Source organism: Ursus arctos, unplaced genomic scaffold, assembly GCF_023065955.2.
Source record: "Ursus arctos isolate Adak ecotype North America unplaced genomic scaffold, UrsArc2.0 scaffold_17, whole genome shotgun sequence".
Taxonomy (NCBI): Eukaryota; Metazoa; Chordata; class Mammalia; order Carnivora; family Ursidae; genus Ursus; species Ursus arctos.
This window is the reverse complement of record NW_026622841.1, coordinates 4,418,459-4,443,917: the sequence shown is the minus strand read 5'-3', so window position 1 is coordinate 4,443,917 and position 25,459 is coordinate 4,418,459. Positions and strand designations below refer to the sequence as shown.

The 25,459-nt window shown below is 51.3% G+C and overlaps 2 protein-coding genes across 4 annotated transcripts in view; both read left to right on the top strand.

Annotated features, from left to right (window-relative positions):
- Positions 1-889: 889 nt before the first annotated feature.
- On the top strand, positions 890-19,312 carry CNDP2 (carnosine dipeptidase 2). Of its 3 annotated transcripts, none has more exons than XM_026496486.3 (12): positions 890-960; positions 3,262-3,352; positions 4,486-4,629; positions 7,940-8,102; positions 10,225-10,313; positions 11,851-12,051; positions 13,087-13,171; positions 14,106-14,266; positions 16,212-16,376; positions 17,243-17,384; positions 17,592-17,739; positions 18,749-19,312. In XM_026496486.3, exons 2-12 carry the CDS (start codon positions 3,293-3,295, stop codon positions 18,810-18,812), a joined length of 1,422 nt encoding a protein of 473 aa, XP_026352271.1. In that variant the 5' UTR covers positions 890-960; positions 3,262-3,292; the 3' UTR covers positions 18,813-19,312. The 3 variants fall into 3 exon arrangements, with proteins under 3 accessions (XP_026352271.1, XP_044239022.1, XP_048074541.1); XM_044383087.2 differs by having other exon boundaries at positions 953-1,022; XM_048218584.1 differs by lacking the exon at positions 890-960 and adding an exon at positions 2,621-2,752.
- A 91-nt stretch (positions 19,313-19,403) lies between these two features.
- Positions 19,404-25,459, top strand: part of CNDP1 (carnosine dipeptidase 1) — a 37,912-nt gene continuing 31,856 nt past the window's right edge. Inside the window, exon 1 of the mRNA XM_057313326.1 lies at positions 19,404-22,154. Coding sequence (XP_057169309.1) covers positions 22,131-22,154 — 24 coding nt within the window. The 5' untranslated portion in view covers positions 19,404-22,130. The remainder of the gene's footprint in view (positions 22,155-25,459) is intronic.

Sequence of the window (25,459 nt, the reverse complement as noted above, 5' to 3'; positions counted from 1 at the left end):
CTTCGGTTAAAATTGAAAAAGACAAGAAAAAGAAATAGTGAAAAATGAATAATAGACTACTGAATATAGACAAAATCTCCCCTTAAGATAAAAGCTCTTTGTACAGTGTGACTTGCGGTGGGCGGGGGCGGGGGGCAGGGGAGGGAGTAGAATTGGGACACCTTAGTATTTAATATTCCCTCATTTTTCGAACTTAACAAAAAGAGTTACAATTTGACAACATTCTGAGAGGGATATAGATGGAAAATTTAAGGGAGGGTCATTTTATTTTAAAGTATTTACAGCAACTATTAAACTTGCTATTTAAAAAAAAAGGAAAGGGGGTACAGGTTTTGCCAAATTCTTTTGGAAATACTCCAACGGCGATAATCACTACCCCCAAGGTGCTGAGATGAAAAAGGCATAAATAAATGGTGGGTCTTCTTCCGTCATCACTTCCCGGGATCACAGGATTCATTTCCCCTCAGAAATGGGGCTGGTGCGGCCCTACGATTCCCAGGGCCAGGTTGCGGCAGGTGGTACCGCCTGGAACCAGCCTGAGCGGCCCGAGGGTGGGGTGTAGCCCCCCTCCTGTGACTTCAGGATCTCATGGTCCACAGACCCGAAACCCGCCCCGCGGCACTGAGCTGAGACCAGGATGCAGGCTGGGGGAGGGCGGATGAGTTCCAGCCTGGGAATCCAGCTCTCCGCCGGACTCCAGAGCTGGGGGGCGGGGCGGGGCGACGACAGCTCTCCAACAAGCCTGGTGATTGGTTAGCGCGGAGGGACAGGGCAACGCCAGCTCTCTAGCAAGCCCGTCCGTTGGTGGGCGGGGCGGTTGGTGGGCGGGGCAGGCAGGGCGACGCCGGGTCTCCAGACGAGGCCGGGGATTGGTGGGCGGGGCGGGGCGGGGGGAGGCGGGCTCGCGCCGGGGGCGTGACCGGGCACGTGGTGCGGAACCGGCGCAGCGGCCGCCAAGGGGTGAGGGGCTTTCACGGGCCGAGTCGGGCGGGAGCGGGTGGGCCCGGGAGGAGCAGGGGCGGGTGAGTCTCGGGGAATGGCCGGAGTCGCGCCTCGGCTTGTGGGAGCTGGGCCACGGCCTGGCCCACAGCTTGGTTCGCGTGGCCAACAGGGACGGGAAGGGAGGGTGTCCCCGTTAAAAGAAGGCCTTCCCGAGGGTCCGGCTTCGGTTTGCGGGCGGCGGGAAGGACGCGCAGAGGGCCGTCAGCCGCTTGCTCCAGGCTCGGCCCGCTGGAAGCTAAAGGCGTTCCTTGTTCAGCGGAGCCGCTGGCGGATGCCTGGGGTCAGGAGTCGCTGGGTCCCGCTGGCCTTTCAGGCCGGGAGGTTGCAGCGTGCGGGTCTGGGGCGGCTCGCTCAGTCGTGCCCTCAGCCTGTTAACTCATTTGGAAGATGGAGCTGGTCCTGGCCCCGGGCGGGTACCCCCACGGCCTGGGTGGGCCCCGGACGGTCTTCCTCGTGCTGACCTGGTGTCACGAGGTGGCCCTCCTGTGTGCAGAGAGGAGTGGCGAAGGATAGTTGTACACTTGTTTGGGATCAGAGTCTGGAGTGGGCGCATTGGAGGTTCCTTCCCCGTTTCACTGGCTTCTGTATGTTTAAAGCCAGGATTCCTGCGTCTGTTTACTCCCGGATGTGCTCTGAATTACGGAGGGACGAGGGCTGGGAGGTTCAGAACTAACGAAGTCTTTAGTAGGTATTGCTAGACGGTTCCAGGTGCTACCAGTCTTACTCGGCCTTCCCTCTCCCTAGCTTCATCGTTTAATAAAGTTAACCCCCCCCCCGGAAATTTTAGAATTCCTGGCATTTATTTTGGACGCGTAGTATTTGCTGTTGTTCACTCCAGCACAGCGCTTTTACCTTCATCAGTGGGGTTCACCTGGGCATTGGAAGTGGCCCCATTTTATGGTTTGCGTACTGGATGGGGGAGGAGGGGCAGGCTGGGGCAGGAATCGCAGAACTAAGTGGGAGGGCGAAAATGGCCCTGGCCTGACCTCCTTTGACTAGGTTACTTATTAAGAGAAGTTGTTACTTTTTAGCCAGCCCTGGGGACTTGGCCTGCAGAGCTGAACAGGCCCGTCTCTGTTTAGTGTTTGGTGAAAGTGCAACTTAGATAGTTAAATCTTTGAATGAACCAACAGAAGTCCATTGGTTAATTTGGCTTCACTAAGGAGAGTATGCACAGTGAGCTTGGAATTTGTGCTATTTCATGACCAGGGACCCGAATGAAAAGTGCCCAGTGTAGCATATTGTCCTAGATAGCTTCTCAGTTTGCATTACTGGTGACAGATGAAAATTTGACTTTCTGGTGCTCATGAAATGCCTCTCCAGCATTTGTGGACTGTTGTCTTTCAGATAAAAGCCGCAGTTGCAGCAGGCTGAGTTGGCTAGGAGGCTTGTAAATATTTGATGCCGGTGGTGGGTGTTTGGAGAGTAGGAAGGAGGCTCTGAGAACTGAGTGGTTTGACCTGTTCTTACTGAAATCCTACTGCACGCAGATTGAGGGTAACTTCCTCAATTTCCTCAACAGCCGCCAGGCCTGATGTCACTGTAGATAATCACTCCTCTGTTGAGCAATCACTTTCGAATCCCACACCAAGAAAAAAAACGCTCCGTTCATTCCCGTTTTAAAGATGACTGGTCAGATCATTTCCTTTACCCTATATTTGCAAAGTGGGGCAGCGTGTATTGGGTCTCACACAGGAGAAACGGGATGTTAGCAAATGCACGCTGGAGGGAGGCTGTGGCCTTTGTGGAGGTGTTGAATGTTGCCTTTGACTCTTTCTGGGCTCAGATTATCAACTTTTTAAAACAATTTATCAACCTCTCTTTGGATTTTGTTTGCTGTGTTGTGGGATTTGTGACAGTGTCAGGATGTGACACTTGGCTGGGATCCTTGGAGTGATTATTTCCTCTGTGGTAACAGTAAATGGGAAGTTCTCTATGTGCTTTTGAAAAAATTTAAGCGCTGGTAAATCAGTGTTACCAGAACTTACTTCTGATTTTCATCAGATTGTCTTCAGCTCAGGCGCTTTCTTCAGTTATGTGCCATTTTGACACAATTTTGTGCATACTTTCCTTCTGAGAAAAGAATGGGAAATCACCCTGAGCCCCTAACTGCTTCTGGAGCTTCTCTGCTAGCTTCCTGGAACCCTCCTGAGGGCATGGAGGGCGGAGCAGCATGTTATCAGCTTAAGCGGGTGCCTTCCTAACTGGCTTTTTCTGGCCCATCCACAGGCAGGGCTGACCGGTAGTTTTTCCTTGCAGGAACCTTCAAGGTGTGCGGTCTGCTTGAAAGATGTTGGCCCTCACTACCCTGTTTAAGTATGTTGATGAAAATCAGGATCGCTACATTAAGGTACGGGAATATTTATTGTAGTAAACGTTAAAATTAGGTTTAATCCATCAGGGCTCAGAGAAACTTTCAAGAAACTAGTAGGAGCTATGCCATTTAAATGAAGTATTAAAAATACTGTCTAGACAGAGTGAGACAAATACTGCATGATCTCACTTGTATGTGGAATCCTGAAAAGTTGAACATGCAGAAACAGTAGAATTGTGGTTGCTGGGGCGTGCGGGGAAATGGGGAGAGGTCAGTCAAAAGCTACAGACTTTCAGGTACGAGTAAGTTCTAGGGATTGAAGGTAACAACAGCGAGGTGACGGTAGTTAATAATACTGTGCTATATACTTAAAATTTGCTAGAAGAGTGGATCTTACAGCTCTCCGATCACACAAAAGAAATGGTAACCAAAGTGTGTACGTATTACCTAGAGGTCTTCCCCTCTGCCTCCTATTACAATACGCAAGTTATACTTTTGGCTTTTGATAGAAAGTCTTAATATATATGATGTTTCTGGAAATAATAGAGCTAATCAGAGATTTTTGTTTAATCTCCATGTACAATTTCTTGTACCTATAGACTAAAGAACAAACTTTAACTTCTTTTTGCATTTCGTCTGTTTTAAATGATTTGGTAATGTTGTAAATTAAATCTGTTTCTTGACATTAAAGAATTGTGCTTTAAAGTTATTCTTGGAAGACACATTTCAGATGAAATCTTTAGCTCTCATTCTAAAAATTGTCCTTTAAAGAACTTGGCCATGGTGAGCATGAATGACTAATTTAGACTGTGAAAAAGTTGGTTATTTTCTATATGTTGGATTTGTAATTTTGTTAGATTCAGTTATAAACTTGTGGAACTTTGTACATTTCACATTCATTTTGTGCGTAATGGTTAAAAACACACATTCTGACATTTTTCTGTTATGCTGTAGTTTTTGATACAGGGTCAGTACAGATAGTTTTTTTAAATCTTAAAACGCAAATGTGATAGCTCTTTTCTTCGACATCTGGCCATCATGTTAAAAATGGACTGGTTGCTGGTAGCAAGTCAACTTTGGGTGCCCGAAACCTGGCAAATTTATGACTACCTTTCTTCCTTAAAGGATCACCTTTTCAGAATCCCTTTTTGCTTATTTTCCACAAACAGAAACTTGCAGAATGGGTAGCCATCCAGAGTGTATCTGCATGGCCTGAGAAGAGAGGTGAAATCAGGAGGATGCTGGAAGTTGCCGCTGCGGATATTAAACAGTTGGGTGGCTCTGTGGAATTGGTAGATATTGGAAAACAGAAGGTATGGCGCTGGTGCTGTGGGAATTACTGAACCGCAATTAGTAGACCTACCTAAGACCCAGCACAATCTTTTTTTTTTTTTTTTTTAATATTTTTTAAAAAATTTGTCTGGGAGAGGTGAGTGTGAGCTGGGGGAGGGGCAGAGTGAGTGTGAGCTGGGGGAGGGGCAGAGGCGAGTGGACTCCATGCTGATCACAGAGCCCAACGTGAGGCTCTATCTCAGGACCCTTAGATCATGACCTGAGCTGAAAGCAAGAGTTGGATGCTCAACTGACTGTGCCATAGAGGCGCCTGGGACCCAGCATATTCTTAAGCCGTCTTTTGCTTCAGATAATCTGCTTGTCTTTAAAACAAACAGAAAAGGCCTGATTGGGATCCTAAACTATATGATTTCCTAAGATGGATGGGGGCAAAGCTTTTGTAATACTCAGCATTTTTCTACAGGTGGGAGAGCTGTTGAGGTTACTCAGAAGTCAGTTAGTGTTGGGGCTCCTGGGTGGCTCAGTGGGTTAAGCATCTGACACTTGATCTCAGCTCAGGTCTTGATCTCAGGGTTGTGAGATCAAGCCCTGAGTCGGGTTCCATGCTGGGCATAGAGCCTACTTAAAAAAAGAAAAACAAGAAGTAAGTTAATGTCATGGCCACTCTTAGGATATCACTGGGATTTCCCCTAGAAAGCATTCTAACTAGGAAGAAATTGCACGCTCTTCGTGTAGGTGTAAAAGTGATGAAGATCCCCACTCAGTGCGCTGTGCCCCCATCCCAGCTGGTAGAAACAGCACTTTTTTATGACTTGGTTCCTGAAAAAGAGCTACTTTGTGTGGGGCCGGGGGGCCCAGCTGCATTTTACTGCAGGATCCTGATAGGTGACGTTGGTTCATTTTCTTCCTGACGTGAATGAACCATCTCACTAATGCTACATTATTCTGCTTTTTTAGTCTCAGATGATTTCAAGTCCCATGCTAATGGCATGTTTCATGTCCTATGTTTTCCAAATTTGTAATATTCTTCTATATTGCAGAGTGTGACAGCGTTTGGCTTGTCTCGGTTCTCCTGAATGGAGATTTAAGTGTCTGCTGGTATCATAGTCTTGGGGTTTTATGTGTGGGCATTCAGCCGCATCTGGTCTTTTCATAAAGAGAAGAACCCAGAGGCCCAGGTGAGCTGTGTCTCCACTGGGCACCCACAATCAGTTGATGGTGAAGGAGATTCAAATGTGGGTCTCCTGATTCCCAGCCCAGTATTGTATATGAGATTTCGTTTGGCCACAAATGTAATAATTGACCTAAATTACACTGTAGCTTCCTGGCACTTTTCCCCACTCGGGGAGAATAAATCAAGTTTCTTTGTATTATTTTCTTGTAGAAGCATAATTGGTTTACTCCCCCTCTCTTTTTTCCTAATAAAGAAAAAAATCTAGGTGGCAAATAATTTATGAGTTTCATTAGAATAGATTTATTCTATTAACACTGACATTGCAGTGCATTTCTTCAGAAAGGGCCTTCCACAAAAGATAAATGACTGCAACAGTCTCAAAATTACGTAAGACCTATTCTTATCAAGAAATTGACAGATTTCGTCACTGTTAGAAAAGTTCTGCAAAGATCCTTGTAGTGTGAGGTGACAGCCCGTTGGAGCTTCTCCTCCTGTCACTTCATGTGGCAGCAGTGTTCCATGTTTTAGGAAGCCATGAAGACCTGGGTGTGGAGGTGGACTTGGATGTCGGCATGTGTACGTGCAGGCTGATGGGGGAAGGATGACGTTTGAAGTTCCAGGTCCTACTGAAGGACCTTGGAGCCTGGGTCCCCGGGTGGGCGAGGCTTGAGGGCAGGCATGACTGTGGGAAAGGCTGATGGGGGGCTCTTTGGTATTAGGCGCGCTGCCAAGGCTGGTGCAGGTAATGTCAAGTCAGGCCTGTCTGCTGCCTTGCTACTGCCCAGGCAGTAGGATGGAGAGGGCACGTGGCCAGGAAATGTGGGGGACCTGGTCACTGGGGGCCTGACCTCCAGACAGATGTGCTCAGGAAATGGGACAGTCATTGGCCCCTGAGCAAGAAATGACATGAGGGAAGAAGTGAACACAGTGCAAATGACGGAGTAGGGCCCATTGGGTGCTGGTGCAGTGAGTCTGGGGCTGGGAACTGGACTGTGGTGGTGGCCGTGGGCATGGGGCAGAAGTGGGGGAGACATGTGGAATCCCTGTCTAAGACTTCTGCCCAGACAGGTACTCTAGTAGAGGGTGGCATGGTAGCCCTGTAAGCACTTGACTGTGTTACTAGCCGACTGCATTCTCGCCTGTTCTGAGCAGAGATACCTGGGCAATTTGCAACCTGAATTTCAGTACAGATTTATTTGTGGGCCCAGTTGGCATCTTAGAAAAATGGTAAAGTATTTCAGTATTTCAGCTATATTGAGTAGAACTTGATTTAGAGAAAATCTGTCATTTAAAAATCATGAATCTCCTGAAGCCAGTGGCCAGCGGCAACCACAGTGCCACATGTCATGTGTGACCAGGGCAGTGAGTCTAAGGAACGATTCTTTGCTCCTCATGGCTGGGGCTGTCCTTCTGGAAGCGGTGTGTGAACCCAGCCCTGGGGGTGGTTCACGTGGGTGGGTGACCTTGAGTCCCAGGGCTGCACATGGGTACTGTGGGCTTACCAAGAGTTAGTGAGGTGAGTGTTTCTGAGTGCAATTCACTGGAAAGACAAATCCTGCAAGCATCCCGGCAGCCTGGCACGGAACCTAAAGCACCTGTCCACTTAGTGCTGTGACTGACACCCGCCCCCGCCTTAGGGCTTGTGGGAGACTGGTTAGGCTGGGGAGGGAGCTCGGAAGCAACAGCAGCTCTCACTGCTGGCTTAGTCTGGCTTGCTGCACGGTCTGCTCCCTGCTGCCCTGCTCTGCGTCCTTTTCTGTGCATAGTGTGATCCACATGCAGAATTTCAAACGTGTATCTCCTTTAAGATGGTAGTAGTTTTCATCCATTATTGTAGAAAATAATGAGCAAAGTTTTACCCCAAACTTAGTCTTCATCATGTTTTATTAATGTAGACGTTAAAAAAAATCCGCCTTTAAAAATTTACCAAACTGCCTACAGTTGGTGAATATAATGCAGTCTAAGTGCTCTGGATTATGGGGAAGGAATTTTTTGTCCATTACTCACGCAGCCAAACAGTATGGTCTTGAACTCTACAATATAGGCTGATGGATAAGAACACATAAAAATTTTCCAGGTACTTTAGTAATATGTACTATAAGCACCAGATTTTTTAAACAAAGGTCATCCTCGATTGCTTCCTTCTCAACTCTTAGCTCCCTGATGGCTCTGAGATACCGCTCCCTCCCATTTTACTCGGCAAGCTGGGCTCCAACCCGCAGAAGAAGACCGTGTGTATTTACGGCCATCTGGACGTGCAGCCGGCAGCCCTGGAGGATGGCTGGGACAGCGAGCCCTTCACCTTGGTGGAACGTGATGGTAAGGGATGCTTTCCTTCAGGAGAGGAAGTGTCTGGAGAAGCCTTTCTGCTCTTTTACGTGAGGGGATACTCTCGCTGGGACGTAATAATCCCTCGGTAACAGTCCTCGAGCACCACCCGGGCCACGCACCCACGGGCACTTGAGACTCTCTACCAAGGACCCACTTCAGGCTGACCTCCCTGCTTCCTGTCCCCTCTGGTATGGAGGCTCTTCCTGCCTTCATTCCTGAATCGCCATGTCTCTGTACCAGTCTTCGGCCAGATGAAGAAGCCCCTTCATTTGCAGCTCGCCCCCTTGGGCTAAGTCCAGACTCTAATCGAAGCCCTTGTAACTGTATGTGTTAGGTTTCTGTTCAGACCTTTCTCTGGCTCAGTGTCAGCTGTGTCCGTTACTGTGCACGATCGAGGAAACTTTTCACTTGCAGCAACATCTCCGAGGAAATTCAGTTCTGCACCACAGTCGTGATCACAGCACGATTGCTGACTTTCCGTCAGGCTCCTGTTGAGCGTTAGACCCACATATCTGTGGGTGTTTACTTGCCATTGTCTGGAACAGAATTCTGTGTCTTTGCTCTCCAGCCTGCCCTTCCTTCTTGTTCCCTGTCTCACCATCTCCACACGGTCCCCCCGCCTCCCCTGCCCCACGCACCACAAACCTGGAGGTTGTCCCCGCCCCCACCCTGCTCCTGCGGGCCCGCAGTCCCTGCTGGGCCTCCTCTGTAGTGGACACTCGTCCTCTCCCGAAAGCTCTCCTGTTGCTTATTAAAGTTGTGGGTCCTCCTCCCCTCTTTTCCCTGCCCCGTGATGACTTCATTGTGACGTGTTTCTCCCTGGCACCCCTTGGGAGACTCCGTGGGCTTCTTCTGCCCACCCACGCGTCTCCCCTCATTGCTCATCTGGCAGCCGTGCCCCATGACCCCAGCTTCTGCACCAGCACCAGTCACCCACAGCCTCTCTGGGAGGCCTCCCACTCGGCCCCTCCGCAGTCTGACAGGCACCCTCGGTAGAGTCGTGGGCGTGGATGAAGCTGGGATAACACTCATTCCACAGATAAGCTTCCTTGTGGTCAGCCGGCGGCATGCCATCTTTCTCCTTGTCGAGGGTGCTGGGTGGGAGGGAGCACATTGCCCTGTGCACTCTGTCCAGCACAGGTCTGGCATGTTGGAGTGAGTGATTCAGTCTGTGCTTATCACAGGAGCAAGGATGCTTTTTAGGAGAACTGTGTAGCTTTTGTGAAAAGTAGGTTCAGTTTATAGAAAGAAATTCCCAAGGTAGCAATGGCTCGAAGTGTCATGCTTTGGGGTGGTCATGTTGAAACTGCCAAATATTAAAAACAGGCTGAGAATGAGGAAGTCTAAGGCCTGGCCGTTACAGACCTGGCCAGAGAGGGACTGAGCCCTGAGCACACCTTAGCCCGAGTGCTGTCCTTCCTCCGGCCTGCATCATATGTTAGGGCAGGGAGCGGGATCTGGGTTCGATGGCCAAGTGTCCTTCATGGTGGCCAGTGCCCACCTGCCGTTGTTGGGCCCGGGAGTGGGTGTGCAGAGGAGGGGTCCTGTGACTAATTACGTGGAGGAGAAACAGTAACATGTCCTTTGGTTTTCAAAGTGATAACCTGGAGAAGTAAATAATAAACGTGTTCTTTTCTTCACCAAATTAGGTGTCAGAATTGGGCTTGTGTGAGATTTAGAGTTCTCTTGATGATGGTGCATGGTGGATCCTACACATGACCAGGTGGCCTACCCTTAACTGCTACCAGCTAGTTGTGGAGGTAGATTTGAAGTAACTAGCGGGCTGGCAGCGCCCCCGGAGCTGGCTCGGCAGTCCACGCCCTCGTCAGCAGGGACGGGAGTGCTGGCTGACTGCTGTGTCCGCTGGAAGAAGGGGAGCGTCCGTACAGCTTGCTCTTAGATTATGGTGAATTCTCTGGCAGATCCTGACAGTAGTGTAGGATGGGGACTCGGGGCTCTGACGGAATGAAAACGGGGCTTCTGATGGGAAGAGGAGGTCTTAGGACAGCTGCCTGTGGTGGTGCTGAGATGCTGTCAGCTGTGTTCCGGCAAGACACTTTCTTGTCTGTTTCATCGTGATTGTAACTGAGTTTGCTGATTGCTGTTCTAGGCAAATTGTATGGGAGAGGTGCAACCGATGATAAGGGGCCAGTGGCCGGCTGGCTGAATGCCCTGGAAGCCTTCCAGAAGACAAATCAGGTACTTGAACCACGTCTAACTGCCTGGCTCTGTCACAGCGATAAAAAGCAGGGTGTCTGTTCCCAGAACAGCCAGTGAAGATCAAAGATCACTGGGATATGAGAAAGCAAGGTCCCCCAAAACCCTGTGAGCAGTGGGATCAGATGTAAGATTACAGGTTTGTTTTCTAGCTTTAGGAATTGTAATTGTTTTACAATTGCCCAGAGGTCTTAGTACTGATGACTCAGCAGCAATCCAGCCAGCCCCTGAAATTTGAGTTTTCAGCTGTGGCTCCACCTCTGAGACAGCTCACCTGGAGGCAAAGTCATGGGTTCTTTGGTAGTGGGTGACCCCTAGCTTTCTCAGGGTGGTTTTTCCTCCTGAAAAATTTTTATTTTTTAAGATACATTTCTTCAACTGTGAAATATCTGGTCGTGTGTGAAGTTTGTAAAATAGAAAAGTGGGGAAGAAGAGGGTGCCTAGAATTCCAGCTGTCAGAGACTTTGTATTCCTGACCATTATGTAGACAGTTTTTGCATCACACTTCATCTTGTACTGTGATAAAATCAGAATAATAAGACAAGCATTTTTGTCGGAGGGTAGTTTGGTAGATCTGAGGAGGGACTGGGACTCTCTGTGGTCTGAGGTATCATTTCGCACAGGAGGGAGCTGAGGCTCAGAACCTCCAACTGACTGGGCTCAGGGACTGAGAAGGCTCCCCCTTCTCCAGGGCCCCCCGGCATCTGGGGGTGACCGAGGGGAGGGTGGCTGTGTGCAGGGCAGAACTGTCAGAGCAGCTCCACTTACACCATTCCACGTGCCAGGGTCCCAGGAAGGACTTCGTTTGAGAGACGGGGAGGCGAGCTGGATGGTGCAGAGGCTGTCTGGGGGCGGTTCTGAACTAGGACTCCATGGATGTGTGTCCACGTGGGGGCTCTGCCATCTTGTAGCCTGCGACCTTCGGCAGTCACCTCGCTTGGGTGCAGCTTCCTGCTGTCATCTGTGGAAGGGCCGCCTTCCTCACTGCGCAGCGCCGGGAGACTGGGCGGCTGCGGAGCAGGAGCCAAGTGGGCACCTTGCGAATACTGCCAGTTCTTGGGGAGAAGCGCCTTCAGCGCATGGGGGGCGGTCGAAGTGCAGAGCTCCTGGACATAGGAGCAGGCCCCTCCTTGCTCTGGCGTGCGGGGGTGGTAACTGGTCCCTGACGCAGATGAAGACTGGTTTTGTCTGTGTCGTGGCCTGTGTTGTGGAGAGAGCAGCTCGGGCTTTCTGGAGACTCCCGATTCGCGCTGGGTGAGTGCGGAGATCCCTGTGGATGGGAAGTGTGGTCACAGTTGGCAGGAGTCCTCAGTGAGGGAGTAATTGCAGCTGCCTCCGTGTGTGTCCCCTGAAAGCCCATCATGTGAGGACTGAGGGTCACTGCAGGGCTCACACAGAGCGCCCGAGCAGCGGGTCTAGAGGAAGTTGAGTATTTGAAATTTGGTGACTTTCTGTCTTTGGTGTCTAAGAAAAGCGCATGAGAACTGAATGCCTCTCAGTGCTCATTTCCCTTTCATAGGAAATTCCAGTCAATGTCCGGTTCTGTCTGGAAGGCATGGAAGAGTCGGGCTCTGAAGGCTTGGACGACTTGATTTTTTCCCGGAAAGACACATTCTTCAAAGATGTGGACTACGTCTGCATTTCTGACAATTACTGGCTGGGGAAGAAGAAGCCCTGCATCACATATGGTCTCAGGGGCATTTGCTACTTTTTCATTGAGGTACCGTGTTGAGTTCTCCATGTTTAATGGTATCTCCTCCCAGCCCATAGTCTCCCTTGTCCTTCCGTAGTGCGCTGTGGGCAAGTCCTGGGAAGGGGGCCATGCGCATGAGGGAGAAGCCCAGAGCCTTCTCAGAGCGCTGGGTCTTCGTGCGACACCCCTTCGAGATTCTCCAGCCAGAGTCGTTCCTGCTACTTCGAGATACAGGGTGTTTGGGGAACTGCCTTGGAGCCGTTGAGGAAAGATGAACTGCTGTAGCTCGTTTAAGAAGATTGACTTAAGCAAAGCATTGTAGAAAGATTTACTGTTAAAAATTAAGATGTTCACATTTGAGCCCTTAGGTCTTCCTGGACCAGAGATCTCGAGGGAACTGGGTGGTTGTGCTCGACACAGAAGCCGGGCATGGGGGCGGAGCGGGAAGGCGGTGCTCAGCGGAGCCTGCGTCCCCTCCACAGACGAGGCTGGGTCCTAGCACACAGGGCAGATTGGTTCCTGTGTGGGAGTGTTTTGGAGCCGGAAAATGCCAGAATCATTGCTGCCCTGAGCACTTCGTCTCTCAGGACTACTTTACAGGTAGTCTGACACAAGACCCCAGTGGCTGTGAGTCAGACGCCCCCACTTTGCCATTTTACGGGTCTGGAGACTCAGGCCTGGCAAGGCCCCAAACCTGATCCTGCTAGTGAGGGGGAGCGGGGGGTGGGATCTGGCCCCAGGTCCTCAGGCTCAAGGTCCTTACAAGCTGCTTTGCGTGGTGGCTGTCCCCTTTCAGCAGAAAAGCACAGGGTCTCTGTAGCCACGTGCATTCACCTGTGGTCAGCCCCCAGCTTTCCCCATGGTCAGCGTTGCCAAGACTATTTCTTTTGTTGCTGCCAAAGTTTTGTAGTTTCGGAAATGCCTTGCTTTGCTCCTTGAGGGAAAAGATCTTGATTTTGAGAATTGTCAGATCTTGTGAATGTTCTTTGTTGACTTCACTGTCACGTGATGAGGCTGAGTTCCCGCTTAGCAGCAGATAGAGGGGTCTCTGTTTCCGTCCAGGTGGAGTGCAGTGACAAAGACCTCCATTCTGGCGTGTACGGGGGCTCGGTGCACGAGGCCATGACAGATCTCATCATGTTGATGGGTAAGCACGGGTTCAGTCGCTGCTTGGTGACTTGGGAGAGAAGCTGGAGTAGCCTTGTTTCGGGCCGTCCTCAGCATTTGGCGTTTGCCACCATTCTTTGTGGACCGCTTTCTTTTCTTTCCCTGTTGCTGCTTCCTTCTGCTCACTGTTCTTTTGAAAGATGGACATGCTTCATTTGTGCCTCTGTCTCCCTGGACCTCTCCGTGTGTCACTAAACCCTGCCTTGCTTCCAGGACCCAACTAAGGCAGCCCCTGGCTCCATTGTCCCTGTCAGAGCTGGCCTCTAGGAGCATGTGACACAGTTGTATTTCCCGTCCCTTGGAGGGCACCTGCCTCGGTCTGTTGGACACCGTAGCACCCCAGTGAGGGAGGTCCAGCCCAGTCCTCCCGGTGTCCTGCTGGTTTAAGGCTGGACCTAACCTTGCCTCACCCAGGATTTGCTGAAATTCTGTCTCCTTCCCTCTCGATGACGGCTGCCATACGTGGGGCCTGTCATTTCTGGTACGGGAGTCTACTCTGTTCCACTCGTCTTGGCCTCCTTCGCTTGGGAGCTGCTAGTTTCTTGTGGAACATGGATTAAAAAAAAAAAAATTGGTCAATGTAGTGGCTTTTACTGGAAGCCTGCGGGAAGCATTCTGCTCCATCTGTCTCCTGGTCTGTGGCAGGGGACAGGTCGCCCACCCTTCTGCATCTCTGTCTCTTTGTGTTAACGTGGGAAGCTGGTACTGCTCACGTCACTGGGTCATTTGTTCAACTAATTGTTCCAGGCAGTGCTCAAGTGCCCTGCATGCCCAGGAAACGTCAACACGAAGCTCTCGGTGCTCGTCAGCCCCTGGCGGGGGGCGGGGGGGGCAGGGGCTCCAGGCTCCCGCGATAAGCACTGCTGTGTGTCTGCTGCCTGCCCGCTGAGCGCCCCTCCTCTGTGCCCTCCCAGGCTCTCTGGTGGACAGGAAGGGAAAGATCCTCATCCCTGGCATCAATGAGGCGGTGGCCCCCGTGACAGAGGAGGAGCTGGGGCTCTACGACAAGATCGACTTCGACCTGGAGGAGTACTCCAGGGACGTGGGGGCGGAGACGCTGCTGCACAGCTGCAAGGTGGGCTGTGTCCGCTGCGAGGCCTCCCACCGTGCCCTGCGTGGGGGGCCCCGTGGGCAGGAGCTGGGCGTGCTGGCGGAGATCCCGGCACGTGCGTGTGTCCCGGAGCCCGCCTATGGTACCGACACGGGAAAACGCAGTATTAGGCTTGGAATTGCAGTTAGGAGGTTTTTAAAAATGTCCTAAGTTGACTTTCGACGGCTTAGGAGCTGGAGGATGTAGGCAGAGAACACGTAGTAGCAGCTTTCGCCTGATCGGCGTTTGTGGACGATGTTTTACCGCTGGGCCCAGAGATGATTGAAGGCATCCCTAACAGTCGGGGACCAAGCTGGAAAGCATCTGCACAAAGCGGTTACTTAACTATTAAAAAATTGTGTTAGGATTTTTCTCTTAACTAGTCTAGTTCCTGGCTTGTGAGGTCTGAGTATAAGTTGACAGCTGAGGGAGCTGTTAGCGGAATCGCAGCAGCAGGCCCCGGGGTGCGAGAGGAACACGGCCAGGCCCAGCCCGTGCGTTTCATCCCTCCAGGAGACACGTGGGCAGAGAAGTGTGAAAGAGTGTGGAGGCCACGCCAGGGTCTGGAGCGCTGTGTGGCTGGGGGGGCGGGGGCGGCTGTGGGAGTCAGGAGGGGTGAGCGGCAGAGCAGGGTGCAGGCGAGTCCAGCTGTCCGTGGGTAGGGCCGGCCGGGGGAGGTCTGGGATTCAGACTGGAAGGCCTGGCGTGCAGGCCTGTGGTGTCCTGAGGAGCTCGTGTGCACTTCTGGAGGATGGTGGACCTGATGACTTTGAGCAGACGGACGGGCCGATCAGACCTCCCTTGTGGGCAGATGGTGGCAGAGGCGCTGCGGGTTTGGAGCGGGGGCAGTGAGGCGGGGAGACCAGTTGTGCCGCTGCAGAGCCTGGAGCTGGGGTCATGGGGACAGGGCGGGGCGTGGGGGACCTCCGAAGCAGGCCACAGGAGGAAAACCTGGTGGGCCCGAGTGGAGCAAGAATTTGCGGGTGGAGCTGGGGGCAGAGGGCCCTCACTGCAGCTGGCAGTTGGGACCCAAGGCTGGGAGAGATTAGTCTGGGGCAGGGGCGTGTCTGGGAAAGCTGGTTTCTGAACAAACTCCTCTTGCCCATGCCTTGTTGCCTTTCAGTTAGCGTCTGTGTTTGTGTAAGGTGTCTGCGTGTCGGGCCACGTGTCTCCCTTGCAGGTCTCACTGAGCCTATTTGGTTCGCAAACGGGAAGTCCACATGTTAGGTCTCTGAGTCCCTGAGGAGCCCCAGGGCCCCATCAGGTCTCTCCTTGCCAGCTTGGCGTGCAAGTGGCCACGCGACCTCTGCCACTGCTGGGATGCAGGGGGCGTGAGAGCTGGTGGTATCAGTTGTGTATTTGGGAGATGAGGGCCTGCTGTGTACAAGTGCCCTTGGCAGAGGGTGACCATGCTTGTCCATGGTCACTGGGCCCAGGACTCTGTGGGTAGTCCTGGCTCTCCTCCCAGTAGGAGCTACCCCTGCGTTCTGTGCCCCAGGGGGCTGAGTGGGGGGAAGTTCACGGATGGCCTGCGTTGTGCTGCCCTCCTCCTCCTGGTTCCTGGTGCCTCTGGCCCCACTGGAGCTCTGATGTCTGTGGGGACCACGTCTGAGCCCTGAATTCTGCGGGGCTGTGGGAAGCCCATGGCTCTCCTAGTTAGCAGCACTCCTGAGCCGCAGTGAGGCCAGGATGCCACACTTGAGGCTGTTCGGAGTGTGGCAGAGCCCCGCCCTTCGTGGTGCATCGAAGCAGGTACCAGAGCACATTTGGGGCAGGCTCGTCTCTCAGCCCTCCAGGCTCTGTACTTCCTGCCTGTGATTGTGTAGACCCCAGGCCGGTGGGCCACTAAGAGGACCTTCCCAGATGCCATTGCCATCTCCTTTGTAAGCTGACAGTGTTGTCCCCTGACCCACTTTGTTGTTTTCTGCAGAAAGACATCCTGATGCACAGATGGCGGTACCCGTCGCTTTCCCTGCATGGGATCGAAGGCGCCTTTTCTGGGTCGGGGGCCAAGACCGTGATTCCTAGGAAAGTGGTTGGCAAGTTCTCCATCAGGCTTGTGCCAGACATGACTCCAGAAGTTGTCAGCGAGCAGGCATGTGAGGGAGCTGGGACGCGGGGAAGGGGCTCCTGCCATGGCAGAGACTCGAGCGTAGACTTTAGTAGGGCACTGAATCCCAGACCCACACTTCCCCACTTCTTGATTCCTGCCAACCCAGTAATTACCAGAATAAGCAGTTCAGAACTGATCAAAGATAAAGGCCATATAAAAAGTATCACGTGTGACCTTTGTCACTGCTGAGGCATGCTAAAACCTGACCCCTGACCTCATCATAAGGCTTCAGGTCAAATGCTAACTTTGGGCCGAGTATGTTAAAGTGAGAATGCACAGGAGCTGCATCTGGGCCAGTGTGAGGAGTGGAAGGGCACGATTCTAGAAGGGGGAAATCCCAGAGGGGGCAGATTTGGGGGGCAGTCACCCCGCCCTCATCCGAGATTTCCCAGAGAGATGAAATCAAGGGCTTCTTTATTTCGAGGAAACTAAGGCCTGAGATTTTGTCATCAGATGTGCCTCAGTCAGCACCCGGCTCCACTTTGGTCTAGATGTGATGGTTATTGTAAAGCAAATCAAGGGACTTTTTTTTAAGAGTTGGTGTAAATATTATCCTATGGGAATGTCTATATAAAGGGTGAATTGCTTGAAATGAAAGCATTACCTTTTATGTTCAAATAGCTGGATTTTGTTTCTTGATAAAATCCCTCTTTTTGTTACCACAGTTATGTGCAGTGTTCTGCAGTAGCAGGTGAGACCGGTTGTAGACTCAGTGTAGACTCATGGTAGAGTTACTGTAGACTAGTTGTAGGCCCACTCTGGACCCACCATAGCCCACCGTAGAGGAGATCTCTAGCAGCAGATCAGACGCCAGGCTTAGAATACATTGTGTCTCGTTTGTGACTCAGGTCACAAGCTACCTGACGAAGAAATTTGCTGACCTGCGCAGCCCCAACAAGTTCAAGGTGTACATGGGCCATGGTGGGAAGCCCTGGGTGTCTGATTTCAACCACCCTCATTACATGGCTGGGAGAAGAGCCTTGAAAACAGGTGAGAATTCTCCCTGGGGACACAGGCAAGGGCCCTGAAGAGAGCCCCCGTCGTGGGCGGGGCCGTGCCACCTGCCAACCTGGAGAGTGGGGCTGCCGTCCCAGCCACACCCGGGGTTCGGACTTGCATCGCTGGGTGGTAAGTGTGCGGTGGATCCCCAGCCTTGCTGCCTGAAAGCCCACCATGTCTTTTACTCTTCTCCCCCAGTGTTTGGTGTCGAGCCAGACTTGACCAGGGAAGGCGGCAGCATTCCTGTGACTTTGACCTTTCAGGAGGCTACTGGGAAGAATGTCATGCTGCTGCCTGTGGGCTCAGCAGATGATGGTGCCCACTCCCAGAATGAAAAGCTCAACAGGTGAGCTCAGTCCTCCATCCTGCCCCTGGGTTCATGCCCCTCATGGCTGCCCGTGAGAAACTCCTTGAGAGCCTGGGTGTACCCTCCAGCCCCTCCTGCTCCCTCCCTGCCTGCTCCCTCCCCTCCTTCTCCCTCCCTTCCTCTTCCCTCATCCACCTGCTCCCTCCCCACCTCCTCCCTCCCTTCCCTCTCCCTTCCTTCTCCCTCCCTGCCTCCTCCCTCCCCACTTGTCTGGCTGCTTTGAGAGGAGAGCAGGAGGGGGTGGGGTCTGTGACCCCCCCACCAAGGGCAGTGCTCTGCTTGCTACCGTTGTTTTTGGGGTAGCGAGCACTTCCGGTGGAAGGCAGGGATGTGGCTGTGAGGAGGTGGTGGTTCTTCACAGCAAGATTCAGCCAGTGCTCTGTGTTTGTAGCAGGATATCATCTAGGACTCCTGAAGAACCTCCACGCTTTGCCTGTTTGGAAAATCAGAGTCCTTGCTGGCTTCCTAAGTCCCTCCTATATGTTCCTGGCTTATGCAGACGTGAGGGGGCTCTTTAACAGGGATGGAAGGTGGTCCCTGAGTTAGCACAGTGAGGAGAGGCCGAAGCAGTCAGGGAGGACCCATGGGCAACAGGAAGAGCTAAGAAGGAGAGAAAACAGGAGCCATTGGAAGTCACAGGGGTGGGCTAGTCATGGGCTAAGACAGAGGCAGAGGGAGGGGACGGAGACCTGGGTATCCAGGCACAGGGGGAGGCCTCTTATGCGAACAAAGGGAGGGGCCATGATCAGAGTGAGGCTTTTCTTAAGTACTGGGTGGGACCCATATACTCTGTTAGACCGTGACCAGGGTGGGTCCCTAGTAGGGCAGGTGGGCTGAACCTGCGCTTGAGAACCAGGTGGCCAAATTCTCAAGGCCAGTGGAATTAATGGCCAGCAAGCCAGGACGGTGGGACTCCCAGAAAGGATGCCGGGTGCGCGCCTGGACCCCTGGACAGCAGCCGACACGACGGCTTGTTCTTCTCCATCAGGCTGAACTACATAGAAGGAACGAAAATGCTGGCTGCGTACCTGTACGAAGTGTCTCAGCTGTAGAAGTGAGAGGCACCCGTGGCCTTGCGGCGTCGTGGGGGGAGTCCCGCCCTGTCTTTGCTCTGTCCCCACCGCTCAGGAAAGCGCAGCTCGCCTGTCTCCTCGCCCTCTTGTCTGTCTCACACTGCGTAACCGCTGAGGTCTCCGAGGCGGTCCGGGAAAAGGTCTGCAGAGAGTAGCCAGCATCTGAAAGCACACAGTCTGCAGGAGGTTCTGGTTGCCAGCCGGCTGGGCTGCACACAGGTCTGGTGCTTTCCATCCCGTCTCTGCCTCCGCACTCAGGCCCATGCGCACTCGGAAGACTGAGTCGGGCACCTGATGCCTCGAGGGGCCACCCTTTCCCATCCCTCGCCCTCGTGTGGGTTCTGTCCTTGTCTCAAGACCTGAAACCAGTACTGGTGTCTCCTGTCTTCTCTTTATTGTGATTGCTCAAAATCTAAACCTAACTGGAAGGGTGATTTGTTCTCAGTATGTGCTGCCAAATAAAGTCAGAGTGAAGCCTCTGGGAGAGTTCCTGTGTGTCTGGCTCACGTGGGGGCACACTGTCCTGTGCGGGGGTCGTGGCTGGTCGTGTGGGCGCGTTACGGGGGCGGGCAGGGGCTCACGCCTGCCTCTTCTCTCCAGCCCACACAAGGAGGGGCGGGGTGGCGGTGCTATTCCCAGGGTCCTCCCACCCCGCACTGAACAGGGCAGGATGGTGACACTGGAAGTGGTTCTTAGCGCCCCGGGTTCTCTGCAGTGTCCTTGGAAGCCCGTGTCCCCTGCAGCCCCTTCGTCTTCCTCCCAGCCTCTGCATCCCTCTCCCGGAGGCTCGTCCGAGGACAGCCATCTGACACCACTTGCTCACCAGGGACACTTGTGTGGCTCAGTCCTTTGAGCCACCCCGCTCGGGGTCTTTGCACTGTCTCTGGTTTCCATCGGGGGACAGGATGGTGTTCATCAGCACGTGTGGCAGTGGTGCTTCTGGGCCTGGGGGAGGCCGCTGAATCGTTGGAATCCAAAGCTTGCCTAGTGTCGTCGCTCCCTGCAGGAAGCTGGCCACCAACAGAAATATAACCACCTGGTCTCATGTACAAAAAGAACTCGCCGGGCCACATCCTTGACCGAAGAGAATGAGCTGAGAGGAGCCTTTCCACCCTGAAGGAACGTGAGTGTCTCCATGTGACCGAGGGAAAGTCAAGTCCATTGTGCCCTAGTTACTTTTGGTGACAGTGCCAGGAGAAAATGACGGGCATGTCAGAACCCTTAACCACGTGTATTAGGGAGGACATAGGCCAGGCCACTGTGACCGGAGGGTTTGCCACTGTGTACGCCTTTCTCCTTGTCAAGCCCGCGCAGGCGGGCCGGGCTGGTGTGGCGGCTCTTCTGTCACTGGGGGGCCTGGTTCCCTCTGCTCTGGTTCATCTCCTGACCCTTGGTCACCGCTCCAGCTCCAACAGCCGCAGCCGCATTTCAGCCTGTGCTTTCAGGCGTGACGCAAACTTAGCACAATTTCCTTCCATTTGCCTCTTACTGTCAGGAGGTCACGGGGCCACTCCTAACTGCACCAGGAGGCAGAAATACGCCTGGCTCCAATTCCCATCGCTCCCTGGAGAGGGAAAACGTACTGGGAATTACACCAGGATTACGCCATGACATTCGTCCCAAGGCAATCAGAAAGACTGCATAGCATCAGCTAGGGGAAGGATTCATGGAGCCCACCTCGTTATTCATTTCTCAGAGAAAATTTTACCATCTGCGTCATCCTCTGTGGCTCAGGGAGCATGCCGCGTGGGGATCAGGAAGCAAGCTTGATCGAATGGTGTTAGCACCTTCCTTTCTTTTCCTTTGCACCGTTTCCCATCGACATGTGACTGTGGGCCACCTTGGGCTCTCAGCGGAGCTTGGTAAAGTCCGTTACTTTCAGTTCGTGGCCAGGATCGTAAATCACACGTGTTTAGGAGAACCTGTTACTCTGTGGCTTAAGGCAATGGCCCCTGTATGGAATGCTGCATAAAAAGATGGTTTGCAGAATTCCGCTGACCTGTGTTCTTTGAAATGGCCTTTCTGGAGAGGCCGCTTCAGTGCACACCTTGAACAGTTATTGAAGAAGAAGAGAAGTTCTTTGGAGTAACAGGCAGTCATAGCCAAAGTCTACTTGAGAGGGAACGGTGTGACTTTGACCCAAATGTTTGATGGAGATGGCCCTGCGGCCCCAACTGCATGTGGGAGAGATCAGGGACCAACCCTGCCCACGATAACCCTTGGAGACTGGATTCACGGTCTGGTGTGTTTTGAAAGATCTCTCTAGGTGATTAGGAGATATAGCCCATTAGGGGTTGAATTGTGTCTCCCCCACCCCCCAAATGCGTACATTGAAATCCTAACTCCCAGTACCTCAGAATGTGACTTACTAGGATATAGGATCTTTGCAGATGCAATTAATTATGGCAAGGCCATACTGGAGTAGGGCCAGCCCTAAACCAATACGATTGATGTCCTTACAGGAGGGGGACGTTTGGACATACACACACACAGACACACCCACACCCACACACACGCAGGGAGAAGGACATGTGAGGGTAAGGTGGAGATGGGGTGATGTGTTTGCAAGATGAGGAATACCAACCAGCCAGCAGTCAGCAGAGGCCAGGAAGAGGTTCTCCCTCACAGCCCTTAGAAGGAACCAACCCTGCCGACACCTTGATCTTGGGCTCCGAGCCCCTGGGCCTGGGGGAGAATAGATTCCTGTTGTCTAAGCACCCACAGTCTGGGGTGCGTCCTTGCAGCAGGCCGAGCGGGCTAACGTGGCCTGTAATGCCGATCTAGCTCATACGTAGCATTGGTCACGAGGGCCCATGACCACAGAGCAGAGGCTCTGAGACCCGCTTGAGGTAACAGGCTGTGTTCCCGTTGCTTCTGTCTCAGCTCTGCTGGCCTTGGGCATGCACACTTGCTCCTCTGAAAGGTCACCACCTCCATGTGTGCCCAGGGAAGCACCTGTTTTACCACACACAGGTGGAGCTGCCCTGATGGCCTTTAGTACATCAGATGACTTCCGGGCCACTACCTCATCCTATTATCTGCATATGAGATGCATTGTTTCTTCCTCTGCCTTTGAACTGAATGAGTGAGTATCTCTGAAGCATCTTTGTTTTCCAGATGTGAATAGGTCCACTATACCAGCCTTGTCTTCCTTCTGGGGGCAGGGGTGGGGGAGCACAGACAAGCCATTTGCCGAGAGAGAGCTAATATGGCCAGCTGAGGACCTTGATGAGACCTCCTCTTCCCCTTTCCTTTGAGGTCCAGGGGAGTTGCTAGAGGCTACAGAACTCCAGCCCGATGGATCCCAAGCTAGGAAGAATGGTGAGTAGACCCTCCAGTGTCCAGAGTCTAGGGGACCAGAGCGCTAGACGTGTTTGCCCAAGGAACGTGTGTGCTGTGCCAGTGCTCAGGTGGCCCTTGGCCATGCCGCCACCGGCAATGTTCTAGGTGCTCACTGTCTCCCCCTGAGGGTATCTGGACGATTTTCCAGTAGCTTCTGCAGTGCCTGGCATGCGCTTGTACTGGTGAGTGATGGAGCAGGGCGTGGACTCCGCTGAGGCCCCAGCAGCTGCCCCAGGTGGGGCGAGCTAGGCCATGCCAGTGTGAGTTGCCATGTTTGTTTATCTTGTGCAGAAAGCATATTCCTATTTGGTATTCATAGCTGTTGCATATAGAAGGCAAGGACCACCTAGAGGAAGGTGGGAGACGTGGAGAATCGTACACATGCAGGTGCAAACTGCTGCCTTTCTCGCTAAACCCTGAACCTCTCCCCCCCCACCACCACTTGTGTGCCTAGTTGTGGGGTGGAGGCCCAGGAATCTGCATTTTAAGGGTGTCATTCCGTGATTTTTAGTGTAGCCACAGATAACGTGCGACCATCACCACAGCTGATTTTCGGATATTTTCATGACTTCATTAAAGAAATCCTGTACCTTTAACAATGACCTCCCTATTCACCGGTCCCTACCTCCAGCCCTGAAGAACGCTTCATTTGCTTGGATCTCTTTTAGGGCTCCCTATGGTGCAGGCAGTCAGCTATTTAACAAGAAGCACTTCTAAGGAAACAAAAGTTTATGATTCGAACAAACTTCAAATTCCGTTTTTGAGTCTAGAGGGCAATCAGTTGAGAATTTTCGGGATGTTGGGTTTGGAGCACATCTTTAGATGGTGCAGCAGTGGGTGGGATTCTGATGAAGTCTTGTTTTGCAGTTGGGGTGACTCTGGGGATGGCACTGGGCGCTCTGGGGAACTTCCTTCGTGGCCCCGCACAGCCGCAGGCGGGAAAAGGTGTCCATGCAAGAGCCACCGCAGTGATTTCTCGAAAGTTTATGTCAGGATGTCCGGCTTCGGTTTGTAGGGCTTTGGGAAAAAGGGAAGTTTGAGTTCTTAGTGATTCCAGGTCAGAGGGTTGGAGAACATTGGAAACATTAGTTTGGAGAGTTGTAGCTAGTTATTGGAGGAAACAAAAAGAATTGGGGACCCAGCCTGGTTTATAGGTGGGTAACAGTGAATAAGGCTAGGGCCTGGTAACGGGTGCACTGCGGTTCTTCACTGAAACACGGTATTCTCTCACAGCCCTTAGAAGGAACCATCACCTCCATTGTGATCAGATGTAATCACAGTAGGATTGATTTGTTCGTAAAGTAAGGCCAGTCGCGTTACGCTTGGTTTGGTTATTTACATAAGTGCAGCAAGAATAGGATTGGTCACATAGGCTGTTTTTAAGTCTGCTTTACCAGAACTTTCAGTGAAGTATCTCAGACTTTTAAAGTCTCTCTAGACCAGGAAATCAAGCCAAGGACTTGCCATCTTCTTCGCCGCAGCACCTACAGATCTGGTGAATTCCTCTCTTCTCGAGGTTCCCCAATATCTATTTTTAACTAATAATTTCTTTATTGAATTAGTTAACATACAGTGTTGTCTTCAAGTATACAGTATTACGATTCAACAATTCTAGACATTACTCAGCGTGATAAGCACAGTCACCGATGTTATTACCATAGTACTGACTATATTCCCTATGCTGCACTTTTCATCTCTGTCAATTATTTATTTTGTAACTGGAAGTTTATACCTCTTAATCCCTTTTATCTGTTTCACCCATCCCCCACCTCCCCTCAGGCAACTACCAGTTGGGTCTCTCTATTTAAGAGTCTGTTTATTTTGTTCCTTCGTGCCTTTGTTTTGGTTTTCAGATTCCCCATATAAGTGAAGTCCTATGGTATTCTTATTTGAAGTTTCCTGAGTCTGCCAGAAATTGTCCATCCTCACTCACCTGTAAGGCTAGAAACCCTGTAAGCAAGGGACCAGGCTGGTTTAGGGGTGCTTTATTGGTTTGATTAAGTCAATTTTATTTCCTTAAAACTGGTCATATCTGATTCTGTGTACATCATTCTCAAATATGGCATTCCCGTCAAGGCCCTGGTAATCAGTGTTTTCAACTATATTGTCTTATAAGGAGGACAGATTCCTATTTAATATATGTATTTGCACATATGTATGTATGTATACACACACACACACATATGAATTATATCGCAATGAAAATAAGAGCACTCAGTAAGAGTTTACAAATTCTGGAGGGATCAGGCAGGGAGGAAAGCATAAATGTTTCAATTCTGTTTACAGAGGTAATTTATCAGATTAAGTTAAAGATAACTTAAGAAAAGAAAAAAAGGGTTTCCTTAAATCCTAAAGGAACCAGCATTATTTCAAACAAAAAATTAAAAAATGTCAGTCATCCTCATCAGTTCGTCCAGTCCCCTGTAGTCAACTTTTGTTTTGCTTGGTTCTGGGTTACAAGTTTTGTGATCGCATCAGCTCTTTCTCATTCTGGAAATGTGTGCTCAGGCCTGTGGCAGGGTCTCGGAGCTCCTCTAGTGACGTTATCATGGAGTATTCTTGGCTGCAGCTGATTACCAATATTCTGGGAGAAGAATCAGAGTGAGGCAGTGACAAAGACTGAAACATGACCATGGCTAAAGACGTTTGAAAGCTCATTTTGAAATGACTGAAGTGACAAGGAAATTTGGTTATTTCTGAGGCACACAGCATTTCAAAGTAAATGTTGCGATTATGATGGATTTTATGTACAGAAAGATGGACAGATTTCTAGAAATTTTATACAATTTTTGAAATACTTAGTAACCATACAAATATAACCTGAAGAAGGTTAAACATCACTTTTGTTTGACAGTACTTCTCATGTAATTTAACATATCCCACAGGGCTAATTATAGTCTGATATCACTCCCAAATCTTGGAGATTTTCCCAGGGGGTCCTCTGGAAAAATCCCAAAATTGGTCCTAGGTCAAAAAGTCTTCATTTAGAGTTTGACTTTTGGAAGTTGTCAAAAATGTCCAAAGGTTTAAAACTTGATTAAATATGATCACAGATCACGTGAAATAATACTTGGTTGTCTATTTAGCCAGAGTGACAATTTAAACATTTCAAAGGCAAATTAGAAAGTCACATAGTTTGGGGGGAAAAAAAAAAGAAGGAGGAAGAAGGAAAAAATCTTCAGTTCTTTTAATATTGAGAAGACTTAACTTTCTTAAGTAATCAAAGAGCTGATTAAGGCAATGTGAAGTACAAGAGGTTATTCTGATAAGGCACATAATCTTTG